This window comes from Mastacembelus armatus, chromosome 19 (genome assembly GCF_900324485.2).
Source record: "Mastacembelus armatus chromosome 19, fMasArm1.2, whole genome shotgun sequence".
Classification (NCBI taxonomy): Eukaryota; Metazoa; Chordata; class Actinopteri; order Synbranchiformes; family Mastacembelidae; genus Mastacembelus; species Mastacembelus armatus.
Window position 1 is genome coordinate 8685902 of NC_046651.1, and position 22944 is coordinate 8708845.

General features: G+C 43.6%; 1 protein-coding gene across 4 annotated transcripts in view; it reads right to left on the reverse strand.

Annotated features, from left to right (window-relative positions):
* Positions 1-7863: 7863 nt before the first annotated feature.
* Positions 7864-22944, reverse strand: part of bahcc1b (BAH domain and coiled-coil containing 1b) — a 58748-nt gene continuing 43667 nt past the window's right edge. For all 4 annotated transcript variants that reach the window (XM_026316456.2, XM_026316455.2, XM_026316454.2 and 1 more), the window contains exons 13-28: positions 22486-22622; positions 22138-22242; positions 19121-19199; positions 18808-18994; positions 18533-18694; positions 17247-17417; positions 16495-16739; positions 14777-14936; positions 14439-14556; positions 14197-14272; positions 13969-14077; positions 13760-13876; positions 13524-13661; positions 11389-12815; positions 10280-10516; positions 7864-9956 (exon numbers count right to left, since the gene is read on the reverse strand). In XM_026316456.2, the coding sequence (XP_026172241.1) occupies positions 9747-9956; positions 10280-10516; positions 11389-12815; positions 13524-13661; positions 13760-13876; positions 13969-14077; positions 14197-14272; positions 14439-14556; positions 14777-14936; positions 16495-16739; positions 17247-17417; positions 18533-18694; positions 18808-18994; positions 19121-19199; positions 22138-22242; positions 22486-22622 (3678 nt within the window). In that variant the 3' untranslated portion in view covers positions 7864-9746. The remainder of the gene's footprint in view (positions 9957-10279; positions 10517-11388; positions 12816-13523; positions 13662-13759; positions 13877-13968; positions 14078-14196; positions 14273-14438; positions 14557-14776; positions 14937-16494; positions 16740-17246; positions 17418-18532; positions 18695-18807; positions 18995-19120; positions 19200-22137; positions 22243-22485; positions 22623-22944) is intronic.

Here is a 22944-nt window from a genome sequence, read left to right on the forward strand (position 1 = left end):
GTCTAGTATCTGACTCTCATGTACGACTAGTATTTGAGGGCAACTCAAACCTGGAAGCTCTTGTGTTTTCTGCGAAGCCCCAAATCCCATTTTTGGCTTTTACTGAGAAATTAAAGCCATTTAAGTCTATAAAGGATCTTCTGGATATTTTTAATACAGTCATTATAAAGTCTTAAGAAGACAGAAAATTGCAACAAAGGCCTGTGGTTTGGCTGCCCGGTGCCTTAATTCCCTCGGCTAACAAGAGACCCTTAACCGCAAACTGTTTAATAAACTGAAACTTGGAAAAACATAAACCTGTCACTTCATCCTTCTCTTTCTTTTGAGGTGAAGTGACATCATTTATGATGTGGAGGTCCCAAACAGCATCTGGCAGAGGGTTCACACCATGACGCCTAGATCCTATAAAACAACTGTCCCTATCCATGTAATGAGTATCCAAAGACAAACTGATTTCTACCTAGTCCTTCCAGCAGAGGACTGTAGTTGTTGTCCAGGTTGATGTTGTTGTGAGAACAGTTCCAGTTGGCTCCGACATGCAGACCAGTGGTGACTCACAGGAAATGAAGGGATCATCTCTAGCATTAATCACAACCGCAGTGTGACGAGGCTTCTTTTCACAATCTCTGACAGAACAACCAATCTGTTCGCTCGCTCCCTCCTTCCATCCACGCCACACTCCCTCTGCTGCGTTGAGCTGCCACTCACACTGCACTCATTGCAGCACTGTACAGGTTACAGGGCTGGCCAGCTCAACTGGGATTTCAGTCTCAGTTGCGTTTGTTGAAACAGAGTTTAGAGCAATACCATGGGCAAATTTGGAGGAAAGAGTTTGGGAACAAAGACTGCCTGTGCTGCAACACACTTAGATGGGCCAGATGAAACGTTGCTTATGAATTGAAACACATGCATTATGCATAATGAACAGAGACTGAAGGGAAAGAGAGACAGAGAGGAGACATCTTGTCATCACTAAAGGAGAGCGATGGAAAGATGGACAAAGGAGATGTCCCAAGGGACTATGCACTCATTCTGCATGGCTGCCTATCCGTTACCATGGAAACTGTGTGTGTATGTGTACATTTGTGTGTGCACTGGCGACCAACAGTGAGCTGGAGGGTGTGTGAGTGTGCGTTATGAGGAGGGGAATAATATGTAGGTGCTAGGAGGGAGGCCTCCCACTGTGTAAGCAAGAATACTTTTGAAACTCACTATGATCACATTCCACATTGTGTGTGTGTGTGTGTGTGTGTGTGTATACTGGCAAGGAGTGAACTGAGAGATCTTATCATTTAAAAGCAGGACCCTTGGTTGATGAGTGATCTGTCGGATAGAGTGATTGATGAAGGATGGAGTGATGAACACTTGATGATTTGAAAACATGAAGAGCGATCAGCATGCAAACACCAATGTACACACACACACACACACACACACAGACAAAGCACATGACTAAGGCCTCTGATGCGCATGTTTAGGCAGCACATATGCATACGTACTTAAACAGACACACACATTTATAGAACCAAAAGACATTATATAAAAAGACCCACAGGCTCAAACACACACCTCCATGGAAGATGGATGATTACAGATGAAAAGTTTATTTTGAGCCAACAGGAATATGACCCGAATAGCTCCGAAAAGGCTTTACTACCATATACATGCTAACAGACACACATTTCAAACACACACACACACTCAGACTGCTGGCACCTGAGGAGAGTGCCTTCACTGTGCCAACATGTGGGAGCAGTTACAGTAAAGAAACACTGCCAAGACCACTCTGGGCAGGGCAAACAGCTGCCAGGGACACACACTCACTGATCCCAAACCTGCAGCTCACACACACCTACCCTCTGCTTTCACTATTCCAAGAGCACAGCCACACATTCACCACACTGCTTCCTCTCACACACACACACTCTTTGCTTATGAACCACACATAATCCTCCACCTCTTCCTCTGTCTCCCTTTCTCATGCAAACACACACACACACACACACAAACACACAAACACTGCTGAGTCAATGTGGATAACAAAAGACCAAAATATCACCAGGATTTATATATCAGACAACAGAAATCAGGAGCTTAACTTCCATTGATTGTACTGTACATTCCTGGTGTGCTGGTTCAGCTCGGCTCACTCAGCGTGTCGTCTTAATCTCTCAGGATCGCTGTCAGTTGATGAATCGTCAGTCACACAGAGCAGAGCAGCTTTCAGGGACTATACAAGCTGAGCCGTTTTGACAGAGAACGTAAAGTAGACATTGTAGGAAGGCACTTGTCTTTGTACTATATCACTATTTCCTCTGTGTGTTCCAGCGTGTCGCCAGTGAGTGTTTTCAAGATGTCACACGGGTCTACTGAGACTACTTTCAGTGGAGAAATTGCCATGATGTTTACCAATTATTCTCCAAATTGTTAATTAATTTTCTGCCATTTATCACCATGGTAACCATGCCTTGACATTAGCCCCAGTTAAATGGGAATAGCATTACCTGGGCTTCTCTTGTGATTCGTAATAATTGCAGAGGTTGTCTGTCTTCTTAATTGCTTGTGAAACTACCAAGTGAGTAAACTGTAAAGAATTCCACAGCAAATTACTTTTCATATTTCACCTAACTCAGAGGTCATCAAGTAATATTAGTTCTGTATCTCATTAATTAGTTTTTTTTTTTTTTATAACAAGGATTTCTGGGATTTTCAGTGCTTTTTCAATCTCTTCTGGACTGACAGCTGGGAGTCAGAGCTTTTTGATACAAGAAACTCATCCTGTTACACAGAGACATTCGGAAAGAGGAAGCTTACAGTAAATTAGTAATAAAATTTTGCGCAGGAGAAGGTAAATTCCAAAATTACATGGCAAGCACACTGAAATCCTCTTATGTATGGTAAGAAAAACTAATAATTAAAGTTAAAAGTGAACAAAGCGACCCCAATTTTTTTTTTTTAATAATTGAATTCCAGGTGAGCTTAGCAACATTAGCTTTTTGACAACTCTATGTTTTCCCCCATGCTCTCTACGTGCTGCCCTTACGTCACGTCACGTCACAGAACGTGTTTATTTACATTTCTACCCAATTACTGCTCTGTCATTATCTTAGCAGGCATAAATTATATAGCTCTATATTAAAAACATCTTAAACCACATGAATGTCATTTGAACATAACTGTCCTTTAACCAAACATGTTAAATTATGTATTATCTCTATTTATCAAAACATGTTTCTTATAATATTAATATGTAACCATAATGTGTTTATGCTTTCTTTCCCCAGGCTGCACTGCTAAAAGTTAATAGGCCTGCAGCAATGTAGCTTTTTATTCCACGTGCATCATTTCATTTCCCCTTGAATTATATTCATTGTAACATTTAAGACAACATGCTAGTCAGGTCTCTGATTGCATTTTACAGCTCACACAGCAAATGGTCAGTTTTTGGTAACCATGCTGGCAGATAAGCTGTAGTGTTCACTTGGCTACCTTCAGCAGCCACCTCACATTTATCTTTCAGGTTGTTGTGGTCTATCTAGGCCTCCCCAAGGTAATGGCTGGGGGTGACCAGGGATGGTATAGATTTACCTTTAGTTTCCTTTGGACAGAGCCACATTAGCTGTTTCACAATGTTTACAGTCTTGATGTTACAGCTGGTAAACAAAATATCTGTATTTTATGACAGAACGAAATGCAGCCCAATGCATGAATGACCATTTAAATTGGTAACAGAAGAATGTGAGGAGATAAATCACACTGTTCAGGTTTCGACCTAATCTTCTATATGTATTAGATCCAGACAGGTGTACAGTTACCAGTATTCTGATGACCCTTGACAACACACCAAGAAGGAAGACCATACAGGGAAGTGTAAGATATGTGTGCATGCCCCTGTTATTACTCACATGGTGGGGACCAAAACCATATTGTGGAGACTTGACTTTCCTTGTAGGGACAAGATCCTGGTCACCATCAAGAAAAACACTCAGTTTTATGGTGAGGTTAGGGTTAGGCAAGTAGTTGTTATAAATAAATAAATGTGAGTCCACATGAGGAACGACAGCAAATGTGTGTGTTTAGTGGGTTCTTTTATATAACTATACTGTACATATCTTTTCTCCTGCTGTCACTTGGGTACAGCTAAGCTAGAGTCAATGTGGTGCTCATCGACAGAAAACTGCAAAAAAACATGATGCTATCTACCACACACACACACACACACACACACACACACATATATAAATTACACCCAGCAGCCAGATCACATCATAAATATCACACAAATATTTCTGCACAGCAGCTATCAGGTGTCTGCGGCTCGGGTTGCTGTGTCCACTAAGACTTTACAGGATGTTTGACCTATTCTGACTGTCGGGGCAGGCAGCCTCGCACCGGCCAAGACTCCTCTACTATTCCAAATATCAAATACCAGAATCAGTGATAACCACCAGAGCTGCTCAGTGTAATGTACCTTGTGTGTGTGTGTGTGGAGTCTGTCTTTCCTTCATTAAGGGGAGGATAGCATCATGCTTTTTTTTTTTTTTTTGCAGGTTTGCGTTAAAATCTTGTGGATTACATGGTTATAGAGGGAATTTGACCCTATGTGACCCTGAGCCAGCACACAAGCTACAAAACACTCCTCATCTCCTGCTCTTGTGCTGTATCTCTGCTCCTTTAGTTACAGTACAGAATTTGGAAACATACATTTTTTAATCATTAATACTCTCAAAGTTGAGATTTGAACAAAAAATTCAGCTCTCTGTGGATTAAATTATCGATATGTTTCCTTTTTGTTATAATGTTAATTTAATGTTTAATGTTTGTTCCAAACTTTGCCTGATTAAATAAAAACTGTGTGGTAATAATCTTTTTGCCTGTGTTAGTTTCATATCAATAGTTTCAACTCTTACTGTACAATAAAGTCAAACGCTGCTGTAAAACAAGTTTAAAAAGAGCTCGTTCCTCATTTCTTATCGTTGACTGATAAAACATTTTTTTACTTCATAATATCGACATATGACCAGTTATCTGTGGGAAATATAACACTGCTCTTTCCTTAAATATTCTGTGTAATGGGCCGGAAACTGAAACAAGTCATAAAACTGAGGGAAATGGGAAGAACAGTGGAGATTTGTTGCAATATAGAAGAACATGGACATGACTTCCCCACTGCCAGGAATCCATGATTTATGTAAGCCTACCATCTGTTGCCACAGAATACGTTGCACAACTACCAGTGAGTCAGACTGGCTATATGGACATCTACTACTACACACACACACACACACACACACACACACACAGATAGTAAGATGGATACTGATGGCAAGCTCACAGTGGCTCATATGAACGATGGATGAGGTGATGCAGAGACGGCAGCTGATCTCCTTACTTCCACTCTGAGTGACCTGAATGTACCCAAGCACACACACAAACACACACATATAAGCCATCTGCGCGTGCACACATGCAGCATCCTGCTGCAGCTGACAGCCATTCATTCACTTCATTGACATGCTCAGGCTAGGTCTAAATGGAGGGCTTTCTCTGGACTGGAACCCTCCTAACACACACACACACACACACTCACAGTTTTTTCTTTTTCAATCCACCAGTTTTTCCCATTTCACTGCTGACCCCCTTCTTTTTTCCCTTTCTGTGTAATAAAACAGAACACTGATGCACACATAAACAGAAGACAAAACAAAAACATACACACATGCATTCACTCTGAAACACAATAGATAGTCTATAGGCTCTCCTAAGTGAGTAACATGCTTCAGATGTGGTGTCTCCCCCATCCCCTCACCTGAAAAACAAAATTAGAATAAAAAAACAGCCACACCTCACTCTGACACCTTGACCCTTTAACACACACAAAAATCAGCTTGCAGCATGTTTGCTCTTAAGACATGAAAGCCTTCTCTCATTAACCTAGAGGGCACCCCCAGCCTTCCATTGTGCCCCTATCTCCTGCAGCATTCTGGGTAAAGTAGTTTAACAATGTCAACCAGATAAGCCCTATGCAAACCTGCTGATAAGGAGTCAAAGACTGCACTTAATGTCTGTGTGCTTTGAAGGTGTTGGTTGATTGAGGAGCCGATGAGGAGGATGTAAAAGACCAACAGTGTGAATGGATGTATGGTCAGACTGGCGGGCGTATTGTTTCATATCTCTTTAATAACAAGTTAAACTGCCGAAACAGCGGAAAACAAAAGGAAAGCAAACACACAAATTCACACATAGCACTAGACAAAGAGTCTATATTTGAATGTGTCCATATTTGTGTGGTTTCAAACCATGACCCAGGACCATTAGCAAAGTTATCTAGAAAAATAAAGGTGAGCCAGCTTTTCCTGTATTGATAAGTAAAAACAAACAAAAAAAAAAACTGGGGAAGGAGCAGCTGACATTAAAAACACAGCTCAAAGTAAAATAAAGTTTACAGCAGATGTTTGAGGCAACACTGAGCACAGGCTCTCTGCCACAAGGCAAACAGATTGTACTCTGAGGTCAAAGGTAAATCCTCCATCGAGACTTTAATGTTGCAATACGCTTCGTCACAAAGGCTCCAGTTGCAGTGCGATAAAAAGGTGTGAATATGTCGGAGGAAGTCTCAAATAAAATGCAATAAATTTGCACACTTTGTCCCAGAAACTCCACACCCTGTTGGGGATAATCTCAACTGTTCTTCTCAGCTCTCAGATTACGCACACACACACACACACACACAAACAAAAGCAAGCAGAAAACCCTTGGAAGTACAGGAATGCATGCACACCATGTGGATTTATGTTGGTGTACAAACTCAGTCTGATGAGAACATGTGAGCTGCATTTTTGTATTCACACGCATGCAAGAATACACACGTATGCGCAGACTGAGGATATGAAATCTTTGATTGAAATCTGATATGCGCGCTTTGTTCTCTTGATGGGCCTGTTCCATTTTTATTATTCTGAATGCCTGACCCACCTGCACAGCCTGAGGAGACTTTATTCCTGCCCGTCGTCTCTCATGAAACACAGCTAGATACAGTTTCCCCTTTCTCTTCCCATTCTACCCCTTCTATCGGCTACAGCTACAGTTTCAAATTGCTTCCTCCTCTGGTGTTTTTCTCCCCCCACCCCCTTCTTATTCTTTCATGCTTTCTTCTGTGGTCCATTTTCCTGCAGCAGACAAATGATCAGCATTGATGAACACAAGGGAGTATTCAGAGGACTGGCACCCAGCAGGAAAGGGGGAGGGAAAAAAAAAAAACAATTGAGATGTTTTATTTTGTAAGAATCTTTTTTTTTTTTAATGAAACACAAAAAGGCAATAAAATTAAGATAAATAATTTTTTCTTTTTGTACACAAGGAAATATTTATGTCATATTTCCAAAGAATGACTGAAATTACATAATATCTTTTAGTAGGCTATCTCCACCATACAAAGCAGGTTCCAGTGGGTCTAAAAAAAACAACACGATGTTACTTTTGTTAAAATGTGATGGTTAGAGCTGAATCCAGTGTTTCTTAAAGAAAATACAGCTTTTAAAAATAATTCAATTAAAGACCCATAAAAGTAAATATTTTAAAAGTGAATTTCACATTAGACTCCTTTTAAAGCTTTTGCTTTGCAGTGTAACAGCAACGTTGTTGTTAAAAGTCAGTCAATGTACTAAAAAAGAAAAAGGCATTCATGTTCTTCCCCCCTGTACATCCTATACACTGACAACAAACGGTCATCACGGGCTTGCATAAACAGTCAGACAATAGTAAACAAGGAAAACAAGCAAACATAAAACACACAGAGACATTTTTGGCAAAGCAGGAATAAAAGTGACAAGAAGCATAATTTGTGATTTGATCCTTATCGTGTTTTTTTTTTTTGTTTTTTTTTTCGTCTCTCAACATTGTCCCCATTGATTGGCTCTGATTGTCCTTCACAGTCACGTGATGCCATTCTGGTTGCCATGGAGACCTCAAGTGCATCAGCTGGGCAGCATGCAGACAATGTTGCTGCAACGTTTCTCAGAGGCTGTCATAGCAACGCTGGGTGAACACGAGCAGACAACGAGAGGAACTCTACTTCAAATACCTCAGTGATTGCAGGGGTCCCGGATTCAGGTTTGATTGAACGTCTTTTTGTCCTTTTCATAAAATTGTTTTCTTCTAATGCGGTGAAGTGTAAACTCACAGGTGCTTTGGTATGTTTCTTTCTGATGCCAGATAAATATCTACATTTTATATATGAATACAGGCTAAAATAGATAAAGAAACACTAGATTCTTTTAGGATCAGACAACAGTAGAAACTCAGTTTCTTTCCAGTATTTGTGAAAAAAAGCACTCACAGGAAATGCTCATTCTAAACCCAAAAGAGCAAAATAAAAAGAAAAAAAAAGACATTTTGGACACATGTTTAAAAAGAGCCTTTTCTGATTTGCTTATAAAAACAACATTTCCCAAACACCTTTTCTACATATTCATCCCTAAAGCAAGGCTTGCAACCACAAAGTCTTCACATGAGTTGTACAAGCCTCCAGTCCTGTTCAGTGCACTGTGAGAGAAGGAAACGTAACCCAACCTCCTCCCTCTGCCAGACCCCCGGCCCCCAACCCTGCCCACACACACACCCTAAAAAATCTAAATAAAATAATCTTCTCTGCAAAGGAACACAACCAAAAAACAAGAACAAATATATATGTATACTATTTACAACATGTTATTATATACATAATGCTGTACAGAGCACACACAGTCACCCAGTCACACATATGCATGCACACCACCATGCACGCACAGTTCAAATAAACAATCCAACTACCTGTACATGTATCTTCGTACCTGAAGGAGGATACGAGAGAGAGGTATTGACGTGTATGGCTTGACAGGAGAAAAAAAAAAAATCGTTCTGTGTTTCAGTCGCGAGGACTGAAAGCTGCATGTTTAAGCACTGGACAGATTAATATTCAGCATGTTAGAGACATACCCATACCGGCGGTGTGTCATGACGTCGTCTTTGCTTGATGAGCACAGGCGTACACGTGCATGACCACATGCGTGCGCACGCGCGCACACACACACACACACACACACACACACACACACACACACACTGTACAAACACACCCACACACTAAAGCGCTGTTTACTTAGAGCTTATTAAATGCCAAATAGGGTCATTGCAGCCACTCTGCACACACGCACACACTCTTATACACACACACGAGTCCAAACTACAGTGTTTTTTTGGTCCTCCTGGGGATCTCCCAATGGTGTTGTCGTCGTTAAACTATAAGACCAGTAAAACCATCCAAACCAGTGTCGGTTACAGTAAGTCTGTCCTTACCATACAGTCTCTCTCTGTCAGTCTTTGTTTCAGAAACTCTGCAACCCTCCCTCCACAGCATATCCAAGTTACTGTACTCCAAAGTGCTCATGTCCTTGGTTCCTGTTCTTTCAGCCAAAGGGAAAGCTGAAGATTCTCGGCAACAAGGAGCCACAGTCCTCAACTAATAAAGGGGTAAAATCTGACATGAATCAGACCTTTCCCCCAGAACAAAACCTTTCAAGTGCCAGTACTGACAGGATTTATCCAGTGGGCTAGCTCCTTCTCTTACAAGGGACAGATCAATATGCAGAGCCAAAACTCTTTGTCTTGGTTTCCCTCTGTCTCCTGCTCTGTTCTCAAGGACCATCCTGGAAGCAATCTACTCCAGAGTCCAGCTCAAAATTTGGATTTCTCTCTAGCTGATGGAGCTAGGACACAATGGCCATGCCGTCTGCGCTGATCAGCTGCCCTGTGGTTGGTTCGTAGGTTCCCGCCAGGTAAAACAGATCATTTGACGTGTTGCCAGGTTTGCGCTCACGCATCAGGTGATCGTACTCAGCCCTGCTGACCACCTGGCAGCGATGGGAGATGGTCTGCACGTCATTCTCATCCTCGTGGCTGGACTGGTACAGGGCATTCTGTGACAAATATGAAAGGAATAATCAGACCGTCGCAATTAGAAAGTTAAAGTGATAAGTTGATAGTTGCAAGATTGTTGTGTTTTTGTTTGGCAAAATCATTGGTACCGTTTCTATAAGATGTAAAATTTCATGGACGTTCATGCAATAAGTCATTTAGAACTGCAAATGTTAACAGTTTCATGAACTACATGGAAGCCCAGCCTGTCGTTTCAGATGGGAATAGAGAGTAGCAGTGTAGTTATATATCTACATGAAAATGTCACGGACTGTTATTTTGACCATTCCCGTTTTAGAAATTCTACTTGTACTCTGGTCTTTACCTTGCCATCACGATGTCGCTTCCCCAGTCGAGTCTCCTCAGGGTGATAAAACCACTTGACCCTGACCACCATGCTGGAGCTCCATGACTCCCAGAGGCTCTCCACCCTGCCCACGTAGGGCAACTGGGGGCGACCAGGTGACAGGAACACAGCACAGTCTCCGACGCGCACTGTCTCCTTGCCCCGCACAATAGCCTTGTAGAAAAGCTTGCGGGCTTTACCTTTAAGACCTCTCCTCTGTTGGAGAAAGAGAATAAAAATAGCTCTCTGAGTAAATTTATTCAGTGTGGAGGGTGTATTTCACCACCAGGCTCATTTCAGAAATTAAATTTAGTTTGCTTTGCCAACTCCAGCCTAACAAAATATATTAAAATTTGAAAAGTTTATGCTTTAAGTTATAATAGGAACACACTAATGTTTATTGGGGATTTTAAAAGCCTAACACTCATTTTGTTGTGCTAGAGGACTATGTGCACAGTTACACAATAATTTACTCTTAACCTGATAAGGCAACACCCCTGAAACTCACAAGCTGTCATCACAGTAACCATAACCTGGGTAACACGGCTATATTTCTGCTCCATCCTTGGATTTCGGGGCCATGCACACACCAAAAGGTCAGCGTTTACTGAGCTGCACGTCTGAGTCGACAGATGTAGTCGTGTTTACAAACCAAACATTGCAGAATGGAAACCGAGAGTGGCAGAGGTTGCTCAGACTGTTTTGTTCTATTATCTCAGGATCGTGACATAATAATCAGGAGAACAAATTCAGAGATTAACCACACCAAGTAATCCTGATAGTGTTGCCAATGTGTACCGAGTCTGAGGCAGAATAAGCAGTACTAGGAGATCGTATTTGGTTACTGAATTTACTGTATGTAATCAAGGTGTGGCAAAGTAGAAACTGCAACAGCAATTAACACTTACTTAAGATCTCAACTTAAGAACGTTACTGATACTCAGTACAATTGTTTCGTAACCATAAAATCAAAAAAATAAAGTGTGATTTTAAGAAAACACTGTCTCATTTAACCAGGATCTTGATGTCATGGGATTTCGATTGGCACCTCTCTAGCCATACCCTGGATGCAACGCAGAGCATCCTACCTGTGTGGGGTTACCAGACCATTTCCACAGCTGGCGTCCAGGCAGCAGAGGAGCCATGTTGGGCAGAGGCTCAGGTGAAGCCATCCTCTGCCTCTTAGCTGTTGCCGGGTCCTTGGAGGCAGGTTTTTGTTGTTGGCCCGCAGGACTCTGATGGTGGCTGTTGGAAAGCCCTTCTTTCCTCTTCATCTGAGTTTTGGCTGTGCTGCTGTTAGCCACCATACTTCCTTTTGACATGAACTCCTTCCTGTCTTCTGCTCTGTCAGCCCTCACTTTCGACCCTGACACGGCCATGCTAGCTTTGGCCACGTAACCGTGAGCTTGTGCTGAAGCAGAAGGAGAAGAGCTGGAGGTGGCTGGGTCGGGGCTCAGGATGTCGGAGGTCATGTTCTGCCTGTGCTTGTGTTTGTCCTGCTGGAGCAGCGCACGACGCAACAGCACTGACGAGGACTCTTCATCAGAGGAGTACGAGGAATCGTTGTCTGAGGAGCAGAGAGATGAGGAGGAGATGGAACCGGAGGAAGAAGATGAGGATGAAGATGAGGAGAAGCAGAGACGGGAGAGAAATCGACCCCCACGGTGGGATCCGACTACTGCGCTTCTTCTGCGTGCTTCTTGACCATCATCCTCATCATCCTCATCCAGCTCAGAATAGGAGCTGGGGCAGTCGCTTGCGTAGTCCAAACTGTAATCCACACCCTGGACTCCAAGACCTGCTGACAGAAGATCCTTTCTCAGAGGTGGAGTGCCCTTTAGAAGAGGATCAGACCGGGCCCCTGCACCGTCTCTTTCCCCTCCTCCCTTCTTGCCATCCTTCACTAGCAGTGAGGGGTGGATGTATCGCAGTGGTGCGCCTGCTGAGCTGAGGTGCTTCCCCCCTCTCCCTCCGCTGCCTCCGAGTCGAAGCAGAGCTTTACCATTTTTCGTTTTAGGAGAAGTTACTCCTTCATGGTCAAGCTTTACCAGGAACTGTTTCCTGTCACGCTCGCTCACTGGCTTCCTGCTCCCAGCAGCCATTGCCATGCTGACAGATGAGGAGCAAGTGGAGGAGGAGGAGTCCCGGAGCCCCATTGAAGCAACTGTGGTAATCATTCGTCCGGCGCCAGAGTTTCCACCACTTCCAAAAGTAGAGTAGCCATTGGCAATGCTACTGAATGAGTCAACTTCAAACGGAGAGCCGAAGATGCCTTTGATGGGGCTTGGGGGAGCAAGAGGGTGAGAGGCAGGCCGATGAAACAACCCCATGTCTCGCTCCCGTATCCTTCTCTGGGTTTTACGAGATGTCCCATTGAAGAGAAAAAAGTCAACAGGTGGTCTCTTCCTGGGCGCAGACCAGTTCAAGGAAGTGTTGCCTTTAGTTACAGTGTCTGTTACTGATGCCGGTGTGCTGGCAGTTTTAGGCACAGAGTGGATTTTCTTCGGTCTGCCAACTGAAAAAGGAGGGACAGAAAGGAGTTATAATCAATATGAACTGACAGGTCTTAAGAGCGGCCCGAGATTAATTGTGGAACTGAGAGCTTTGGAGGAACTTAATATCTTTATCTTCTTGATCTTCACCTAGTTTCAACATATCCATTACTCAAACTACAACAAACCTGGAGAACCTGTCTCACCCCCCCACCCAGTTTTACTTGTCACCCTGAGCCTTTGATGAGCTACATGTATGTTGCTCAACTACACAAAGCACACTGATGACAATTCATAAAACTGTGATTGATGTGCTCACATAAAGGTGGAATAATGGGCAGCAACTTTAATTTACGAGTCTTTTGGTTTTATTTTCCTCCACTTTGACTCAGAGGCATCAGATAATTGGTTGACAGTTGGAACTGTAAATGAGGCCTTGTTGTTGGGATTTTAGTATGGCCTGAAGGGCTGTGTGTGTGTGATGTATTTACTAGTTAGACCAGTACTACTCAGACAAGATTAAGACTTTGGTGTTCGAGAGATGTTCCTGTGTGGATTCCTCAGACTGAGAGACTGACATTATAAACTGAAGACTGTGTAAAACGCACAAAAAATGGAAATTTTCAGAAAATGTGTTTTTCCAAGCAGTGAAGAAAGATCGAATACAAAGAAAGGACATAGAGGATGTCTGATCCAGAGTAAAGTGCTGCACGTCTTCCCTTCTCCCTCACCTGGTCTTTTCTCCTGAGGTCTCCCCACTGGCTCCTCATTGGTTGGTTTTTCTGTGGGTGTGTCTTTCTTCTCCTGAATGGAGTTTCGTCGACCATGGTGACCAGGTGAGATCAGAAGAGCTGGAGAGGGTTCCGCACCTGACAGGGAAGAGTTTTTTAATAACAGCGTTCATTTGTTCCTGCATTCTTTTCTTTAGTATGCACTACCCCCCATCCCTTCACAGAGCCATACTCACAGCAGATTTGGTATCCCGGGGGCAGGAGTCTGATGTTCGCGAGGGAGATCCTTCCTCTGTCTCCATCATCAAATTCCACCATCACGCTGCCAGCCTTCTCCTCTTCACCTGGACCTCCTAAAGCACAACACAGAAAAGGAGGACCTGAGTCTGCTGGGAATGTGTGTGAGACTGTGTGCAGAATGAGGCTGTGGATGTGACTCACGTACCTCGATGGACGTATCCAGGGTAAAGGCAGCGAGAGCGCTCGCTCCAGTAGGCACAGACTCGCGTCCCTGCAGTCAGGATGGCCTCAGTCTGGGGCCGCACATCCAACACCTGGAGAAATCACAAAACTTTTAAAACATGTTTCAGTTTAAATTACCCAGCACTGCACGACTCCCATCCAAAGCTCTAAATGTAATAGATGCTCCGAAGCCATCAAAACTGAAACTCACTGCCTCTTTTAGTAGTTGCTCAAGTGAGTAGATCCTGGGGCGATTACCTCGTTCCCCCTCAATGACAACGCTAAATCTAAAAGGAAAAAGAAAAGCAAATGGATGAGAAACAAAATTTTGTAAAAACCAAACTGTCATTTTAATTTGTTTTTTATAATTTTGTTGTCACGGTTTGATTTCGGGGTTGTCTTTTGAAATTAGTTCTTAGTAGTTCTTGAGAAACCTGGGAAACAGGGTCTTACATGTCAGGCAGGTCCAGAGTTTGGACACAGGCAGCATATAGCAGCTCATCCTCCTTAGAGATCAGGATCTTCAGCCCGTCCACCAACATCTCTTTACTCAGCACACAGTTTGGCAGAGCTGGGGAAAGACGGCGTGGTAGAAAGATAAATGGGTGAAGAAGATAAAGGGTGCAATATACATAATTTGTGAGTGTGTTGAATAATTGCTATGTGGAGTGAGAAAGAGGGACACAGGCAAAGGAAGAGGTATGTGTGCATGTGTGAAAAGGATCCAAAATGCTTTTAAAACCTGCCTGTGTGTATGTAATTATAAATGATGTGTCACTGTTTATGCCTACCGGGTATTCTACAGGGCATGTTGGGAGGAAGGTGGATTGACTTCTTCTCCTTTGCCTCCTCCTCTTCCTCCTCCTCGCACTCAGAGAAGCTGCTTTCCTCATCCAGCCGAAAGCCGTCATCTGCAGCAAAGCTCTGCAGGAGTCGGCTCACTGCGTGGCCCTTGGTGGGGACACGAGACAGGATGTGACATCAGTCATGGCGTTGCTTCATTATATACCCAAAAGAATTGGTAAACAAGATCTGCAGGTGACTGAATTAAGACTTTTCACTCAGATGTCAGATGTGGTGAATCCATCAGTGAAAGGGAACCGCAGGCACCGACGCCTGTTGTAATGTGATGCTTCATTTAACCCTGCAGGATTTTTTTTCACACTTGCCATTGTTTGCTCTAAGGTCAGAGGTCATGGTCAGGAATTGTAGCTCTTAAACTGGTAGGACTTTAGCATATTGCCCAAGGACCCATCAGCACCACCTAATAGAAAAGTTCAAAGCCTAATTTACATGCTCACCTTCATACACACACACACACACACACACACAGACTAGATACTACCAGATCTCCAGACTGGTTTAGGCTAGTCTAATGACTAATGATGGAAAGTCACCTCGCCCGACAGGTTTCTGCTTGTATTAAGGTTTCCAAAGAAAATACCACAATATTCAATGCAGGGGAGAAAGTGTGTGTGTGTGTGTGTGTGTGTGTGTGTGTGTGTGTGTGTGTGTTTGTGTGTGTGTGTGCATGTCTCTTGGGGTTTTCAACAACAGGAGACCATATATTTTAGTGACAGAAGTTTCGTCACCAGAGGGCATGGCTGATCATCCATTCAGTGCTGGTGTTGTGTGTGTATAGGCATGCATGGGTGTGTGTAGGGTTATGGCCAATGATTATCTTTATACATCTCTGTTTGGTTTGGAGTTATATGTTTTTGGACATTCCCTCACAGTGACTCAAAGACTAAAGCAACCTTGGGGCAGTTCTCATTAAAATGAATGCGGGTGTTTTGCCAACAGCTGCCTACACAAAGGCAAGGGGCCGGTGGTGTGTTAGTACAGGAGACATGCATGCAAGCACCCACCTTTAACACGAGCAAACGGTATATCTGACATGTGACTGATTTACAGCTGATGCTAAAGGCCTGTGAAGGAGCAGGAGGCAGTGGTAGGTAATGTTAGTGCTAATCTGTAAGATTTTTGGATTTCCTGGCAGGGTGTGGCTCACTTCAGCAAATAAGGAGTGAACTTGAGGGAAAGTCTTTTCAAAATTCCTCTATGCTTCTCTCTTTTGCAGTTTTTATTTGCATTCAGCAGAATGCCAAAGGGAGTGACCTACTCTGAGTCACAGCCACTGTCTGAATCTAAGTCCTGTCCTGACCAGTGCTGGGTCCATTACACAAAAACCGACATGTCCCTCTTCCTATTCCATTTCAGAAGTAATGACGCCACTCTGCTTACAACTCTGTGGTGGCATTATTTTATTGTGATACTTGGCCATAGTCTTAACTCCAAATGTTGTCAATTTTCTTCACAAGTTTAAAGCAGATTTGCAAAGTGTGTTCAGTGCATGTTTTTTTAACTAAACTGTGCAAATCTCCTGGCACCAGGGCTGAGAGTAGTTAATGGCTACTTTTTTATTTTTGTAGTTGTCACTGGCAAAAATAAATGATTGATGTGTCACTGTTCGATTACATGTTGCCAACCAACACTGGTGATATCTCACCTTTCCCAGAATGCCATGTCCTGCTGAGCTCTTCCTCACAGCTTCCTTGCTGCCTTTGTTTGCTTCTGCCAGAGCTCCGTGGTTCCCCCGGCCATCCCCAAAGCTGCAGCCCACTGAGGGCAAACCCCAGCAGGGCACAATGGCTCTCTTAGGCCCCTGGTGATCTGGATGTCCCCTCTCTGTTCCGATGAGGACCGGCCTTCTGGGCGCTCTGCTATGTTCTCCACTGGGTGTGCTCGCTGTGCCTGAAGGTGAAGAGGAAAAAAAAAGAAAATTAGAGCTTGCAGATAAATCGATACAAAGTCAATATCGTGAAATTAAGAAACAGGGGAAGAAGGAGGGATATGACATGTAACAAATGTCTCTGGCTGTAATTGAACCAGGGACACTGCAGCATGGACTGTAACTGTTTTGTATCTGGCTGCTCCCAGGTAAAATCTTTCCTGATCTTATAACCTTACAACAGTTATCCAGTATGACTGTCTGATTGGATTAGACTGTTCTAGATGAGAAAAATGAACAAAGACTCTTCCAACAACTTGGTCATCACCATCAAAAATTAGTGAGACTTTTATTCTAACATCTCCAAGCTGCTAACTTTTATATGACAAAAGAAACAATATTATTATTATAGTTAATCTTCTGAGATTCTAAACTTTTCTAAAAGAAAAGCGTGACGTCTTGGTTAAAGTCAAAAAGTTTATTTTTTTTTATGACACATAAATATATAAAAATACGTATAAAGATCTCACCAGGAAGTCCTAGTCTCTTGCTCTTGGCTTTCTGGCTTGTTTGGAGTTTGCAGGAGTGCGATGAAAAAGACACAATCCCAGCAGAGTTTGCAGGAGCTTCTTTAGAGGATGAGCTAATCTTGACGTCACCAGCTCCGTCTTCACTGTCGTAGCTGCCATCCTCCTCCTCCTCTGCGCAATCACAACATCAATATGATCAGTCAGTCAAGTCGTCTAAATGTAAGCACCTTCAACTGAGGCCAGGGACTCACTTGACAGGACGTATTGATACGATATGCATTGATAGCAAACTTTCAATATTCCTCTAGACTGTACAGTTCACAAGCTTGTGGCTAAAGTTACGTAATTGTAAATACAAAGAGAGAAACATTGTCATTGACTGGTGCATGTTTGATGAAACTTTCCTTTAAAGTGGGACTTTTCTCATGGATTAACTCTGCCTTAATGGCTACACAGTAATGCAGGGCTTGTTCCCTGATTGCAGTGACAGGAAGCAAATGTTGTCACACAAGCACATATGCAGACACACAGAGATTCCTATTGGCAGCTGTGTGTTGCTGACTGCAGGGGTCGCGTCGGGTGTCGACACTTCTCTGACACACTTGTCACTTACACGGCGTGCTCGTCAACACTTTGCCTCAGTCACACACGCACACACAAACACCGACAAACACACATGAATCGACTACTTCGCCACGCCATCGAGGCCGTGGGGGTCAGTCGGATTCTGGTGTTTTCCTGAGGTTTTTCCCGTCCTCTCTTTCATTGAGAAGTCAGGAGGGGTGTCACCGTGTCTCCTCAGCTCAAGACTTCCAAGGAGAGCACATTTGTGGGGTTAGGTAGGCATAGAAGAGAGAAGAGGATGAGGTGTGACATTCTGAGTGGGGCCAAAGCGGGCTCATGTTACCGTATGGTGTTGTGGGCAGTGGTGGTTGTGCTGCATGCCTGTGGCAAGTCATTAACGGTTTTAACGGTGTGACAGACGAGCTGGGAAGTGAGAGGAGGCTCCTGATGACGGCTCACTCTCAAGATGCCTAACGTGCGCACACACAAACACACGCTCATACTCTCACAGTGAAATCTCACAATGTCTGGTTTCTGTTCAGCATTACTTGACTCATATGTGTAACTGTCTAGGAACTCTATCAGTTGCTCTACAAATGTGTTTGCAGCCACTGACGATTTTGTGATAAATGGTTCAATTAAGGCCTTAGAATAGTTTTATGTCTGCAGGATCCTTGTTCGGTTGGATTACTACCTTGTGTGTGAACTGCACTGTAACTCACCATGCTCCGAGCTCTCACTGTCACTCTTCTCTTCCCTAGCTTCCTGTTTCTCAGACGCCCGGTTGTCCTTGTGGTGGTTTCTGTTCAGGTCCATCAACACTTTGGGCTTTCGACCCCTCTTCCTTTTTTCTGTCTGACCAGCTGCCCAGTCCTGCTGAGGGTCTGGTGGATCAACATCAGAGGGGATGATTTAGTTTTACGGTGCTTCCTGATGACATTGAGTGTATATATATATATATATATATATATTTGTACATATATACATATAACTCCACCTTTTGCTCCTTGTCTGCAGTGACTCTTGGAGGTCTCTTCTGCTCCAGGCACCCCTCTGCAGTGCAGCATAGCTTCAGATGGCGTGCCACGCTGAGCTGCAGCTTTCTGCTTCAGCTGGGTCACCCGTCTAGCCAGCCTGGAGCTCAGGGTGCTGGGCCGACCCCTGTGCTTACAGCGCGCTTTCATCTGTAGACGGGGAGGCAATAATTCATTACTTTCTTACTGTTAATTGAAACATCCAAGTAAAAAAAATATTAGCAGCAGGAAGTGGATGTCTATGTGTGTGCATGAATGAAACACAGGGGGACAGACCTGTGCAGCACTGAGGCTGTTGAAGCTGTGATTGGATATTTTCTTCCTGGCTTCTTCCTCTAGTAAATTCAGCCCGGCCCTGAAAAACATAAAACCCCAGCACTTAAATAAGAAATTATCCTGCATAAAACAAAACACCCAATCGATGTGATCACACATTTATTTTCTCTGAGACTTTGCCTCTCTGCTCCCCCTTCAGTCTAGTCTTACTTCCCTCTCTGTGGGGTTCATTCATTGTCTCACTCTCTTCCCACTCTTCTTTTCTGTCTCTTAACTTTGATGAGGTAAGAGACAGGTTCCTCCGCCCATCTGCACAGTTTGACGGCAAACACAGAAATATTCAGAGGCTGTGCGAATATGAAACTCTGCTGAATCACCACATGAAAGGATGAGAATTATCTGGTGTGAAGGAGAGTGGAGAAGAGACAGAACGAGGAGGAGAATGGTTGAGGGGGAAGGAAAAGAGACAGAGAGAGAGATGAAGCAGTCTCAGGGGAGTCTGTCCGTTGACCGGAGCTTCAGGGCTCGATCGATAAACACTAACCTCTATTGAACACTACTCCTCCCTTCCTCTCTCTCTCTCAGTCCTTCCTCCATTGTATGCATGCTTGCTCACACCACAGGCAGCCAGCACACACATACACACATACACTGTTAGCAGCTGGTGTCTGAGGCAGGTGAATCCTATAGTCCCACAGAGGGAAGGTTTGGCTCTCAGCATCCCACTCCCAGGAGAGGAGAGGAGACGAGAGGAGAATGGAGGAGAGAAAAAAGGAAGACATCTTTCTAAAAAAGACCTGTTTGTCTATCCATCCAGACTGCATCCATGTGTTGAAGTCAGTCAGCCCCAGCCTGAATGTTCAACCTCTGAGCTTCTAAGTCTCTGAGTCTACTTCATATCACGCCTTCTCCAACAGGACAGTCAGTGTGCATAGAGACTGTGTATACTACTGCATAATACCAGAAAGTATGTGGTAACTACATGCGTACTTTTTGGTCTGTGTTGTTTTTCATGTTATGGGCCAGAGCCTTTAGCTCAGATTAAAGGGAATCTCGATGCTTCAACCGACAGTGATATTTAAAGGTAGCTATTTTCTTTTCAGCTGCTAGAGGACCTAATGAGATTCTGTTTTCCCCTGCACATCGCATCCTGTCTCCTAGCTACAACATGAATTACAGGTGTCTGGTGTCTGCGACAAACTTTTCAAAAGGCAGCCCCCAGTCCAAAGCTACCATTAGCTGAGTAAAGAGTAAATCTGACAGTCCACGATCTGGTTACCACCTACGCACTAACAAACCACAAAGCTCTAGTAAGTCCCAAAGTAAAATAATGTTAATTTTATATTAAGGTAAAATCATGACAATATTAGGTTGCTGATGTTACCAAAACAAGCATGTTATCCTCAGAGGCATCCAGAAGAAGGAATGCTACAAATTAAATGTGACTTTGGCTGATTCTTACATTCTCATGATAACCATGTTTTTTCTCTCTCTCTCTCTCTCTTTCTTTGTCCCACGCTCTTTGGGCAAAAGAACATGGTGTCATTCTGGCAGGCACTGCTTCAGATGTTTAGCTGATGAGAGATCCTCCATGGCTGGCTGTTTCTAGTGACCACTCACAGTCTGAAGAACTTGGAGTGACAGAGTGCCATGGACATCACATCATCCAAAATGTGCACAATCTTATTGAATTCACCACAAAAGGGTACATCCAATTTTGGAATAAAAGTTTGTGGAAAGCCCTTTCCTGCTCCAGTGTCTCAGGGAAAAGCCCATGTTGCAGAAAGGCAATTTCTTAAGCTTCTACACCAAACTGGTTTTCCCAGTTTGGTGTGGGTCTGAAGAGAGCCCTGACTAACACTTTTGGTATTAACTACATTGGCAACTGAAAGACTGTCCTTAATGGGTCTTCTATGTTTGGCCAGTTTTTCAACTCACTTTTTTCCCCCAGACATGACCAGGAAACACATCAAGTGAATTACTCTGATTCAATGACATATTTGACTGCAACATATGAATGTAAAGTTCAGGCACTTTCAGCCATATAATTAAAGGCTACACTATTTATCTACCAAAAGCAATAGTCTGTTAAGTTTGGAAAGGTTGCCATTCTCTCTTTATCTCGATTTCATTCCATTAGAAGATGAAGGTATAAACAAATGATACATCACTTATTAATAACAACAGAAATGCTGCTCAGCCACATAGCGACCAGCTCCACTAATTAAACAAAGTCCCTGTGTGTGTGTGCATGTGTGTGTGTGTGTGTGTGTGTGTGTGTGTGTGTGGCATGTATGACTAAAGCCTTTCATTGTCATTTTCATTAGCGCTTTCTAATCATGGTAACCGTGACAAACCTTGAGTTTCTCTAATCATTTTATCAAGGCGAGGGGTGCACATGCTAACAGAGGTGGGGCAGCATGAGAAAACACATTTGTCACCATGAGTGTCGAGCACTGACTGCATGAGTGTGTGTGTCTCCTGCTGGTGCGTATGTGCAGGAATGTGTGTGAGCATGTACGTGTGCATGTCTGAGGTGTTAAATAATGTGTGGTTGTGTGTTGCAGCGGGTGAGGGTGGTGTTGAGTCGTTTATCACTGTAATAACTGTATATCAAGACTTTGTCCAGCTGTATTAATATGCTGGAGGTTCATGGGGAATCAGGACATAATCAATGCAAGTGATAAATATGATTAAAAGTGATTAATGATGATTAATGAAGGCCTGATCTCCATTACCTTCTCTCATTTAAAATCATACCCAGCCTACAGCTCTCATCACATAACCCATTGTGTGTATGTGTGGCTGTGAGAATGTGTGTGTGCGTGAGTGAGCAGCTCCTTCCAGTGCCCAATCAAGCAAATCATCAGCTATAGAGTATTCGAATCAATTCAGCTGAAGAAGAACTTCTTGAAAATCAACCGTGCCTTTCACTAAAAACACAAACAGAAATCAGGATGAATGAGTTGGGCTTGCCAATCACACTGATTATACTGACGCAATATCAGCGGACTGACCTGAGTCTTTTGGAGCTCTCTGCGGCAGCTGGGCCGGGGGTGGACTTGCGCTTGCGGGGGCGGCCTGGCCCCCGGCGGGCAGGGCTGCGAGACGTCTCCTCTTTCCTGCAGAGAGGAAGACAAGATTGAGGAGGAATATGGGGGAGAGAGAGATCAAAGATGCAGTCAGGACAGCAGGAGAAATCAGGAAGAACCTTGTATCGGCTACAGGTCAAACTGCATTAGGTATGAGCAGGCGGTAAGTCCTGATAAATCAGGGGGATGCAGCATGACAGCAGAATTATGAATGTTGGAATGCACGGTTCAATCCCGACAAAAAGAAAGTGTGTGTCTGTTTTCTCTGCTCACTGGTGGTCGTGTTTCCTCTGTAGCTTGGCCAGTTCTCTCTGTTTCTCTTTGTAGCGGCGCTGTAGCTCAGCCAGCTGGACACGCATGGCCAGCTCCTCCCCTCCCATCGTCTCCATGGACCCCTTCACTGGGCACACCTGACACACACACAGTGCACACAGACACACACAGACACACATACATAGCAGAGGAATTTAAATGCTGGACACAAACTGAGCTCAACAGTCACCGGATATGTGAAGTAGCCCACTTGTGTCTGGGCAGCTTGATGATTACTTTTCTGTTACCAGCAGCTCACGGGTTTGATCCCTGAAGCAGCTAATGTTTGTTAACCAACACCTGCCCTAAAAAGACATTTCTGGGAGATCAATAAGGTGATCCATGCTAAAATATTTACATTCAAGGTGACATAGGGAAGTAGCATTAGAAAAAGGTATTCACTAAAATAATTTATATATA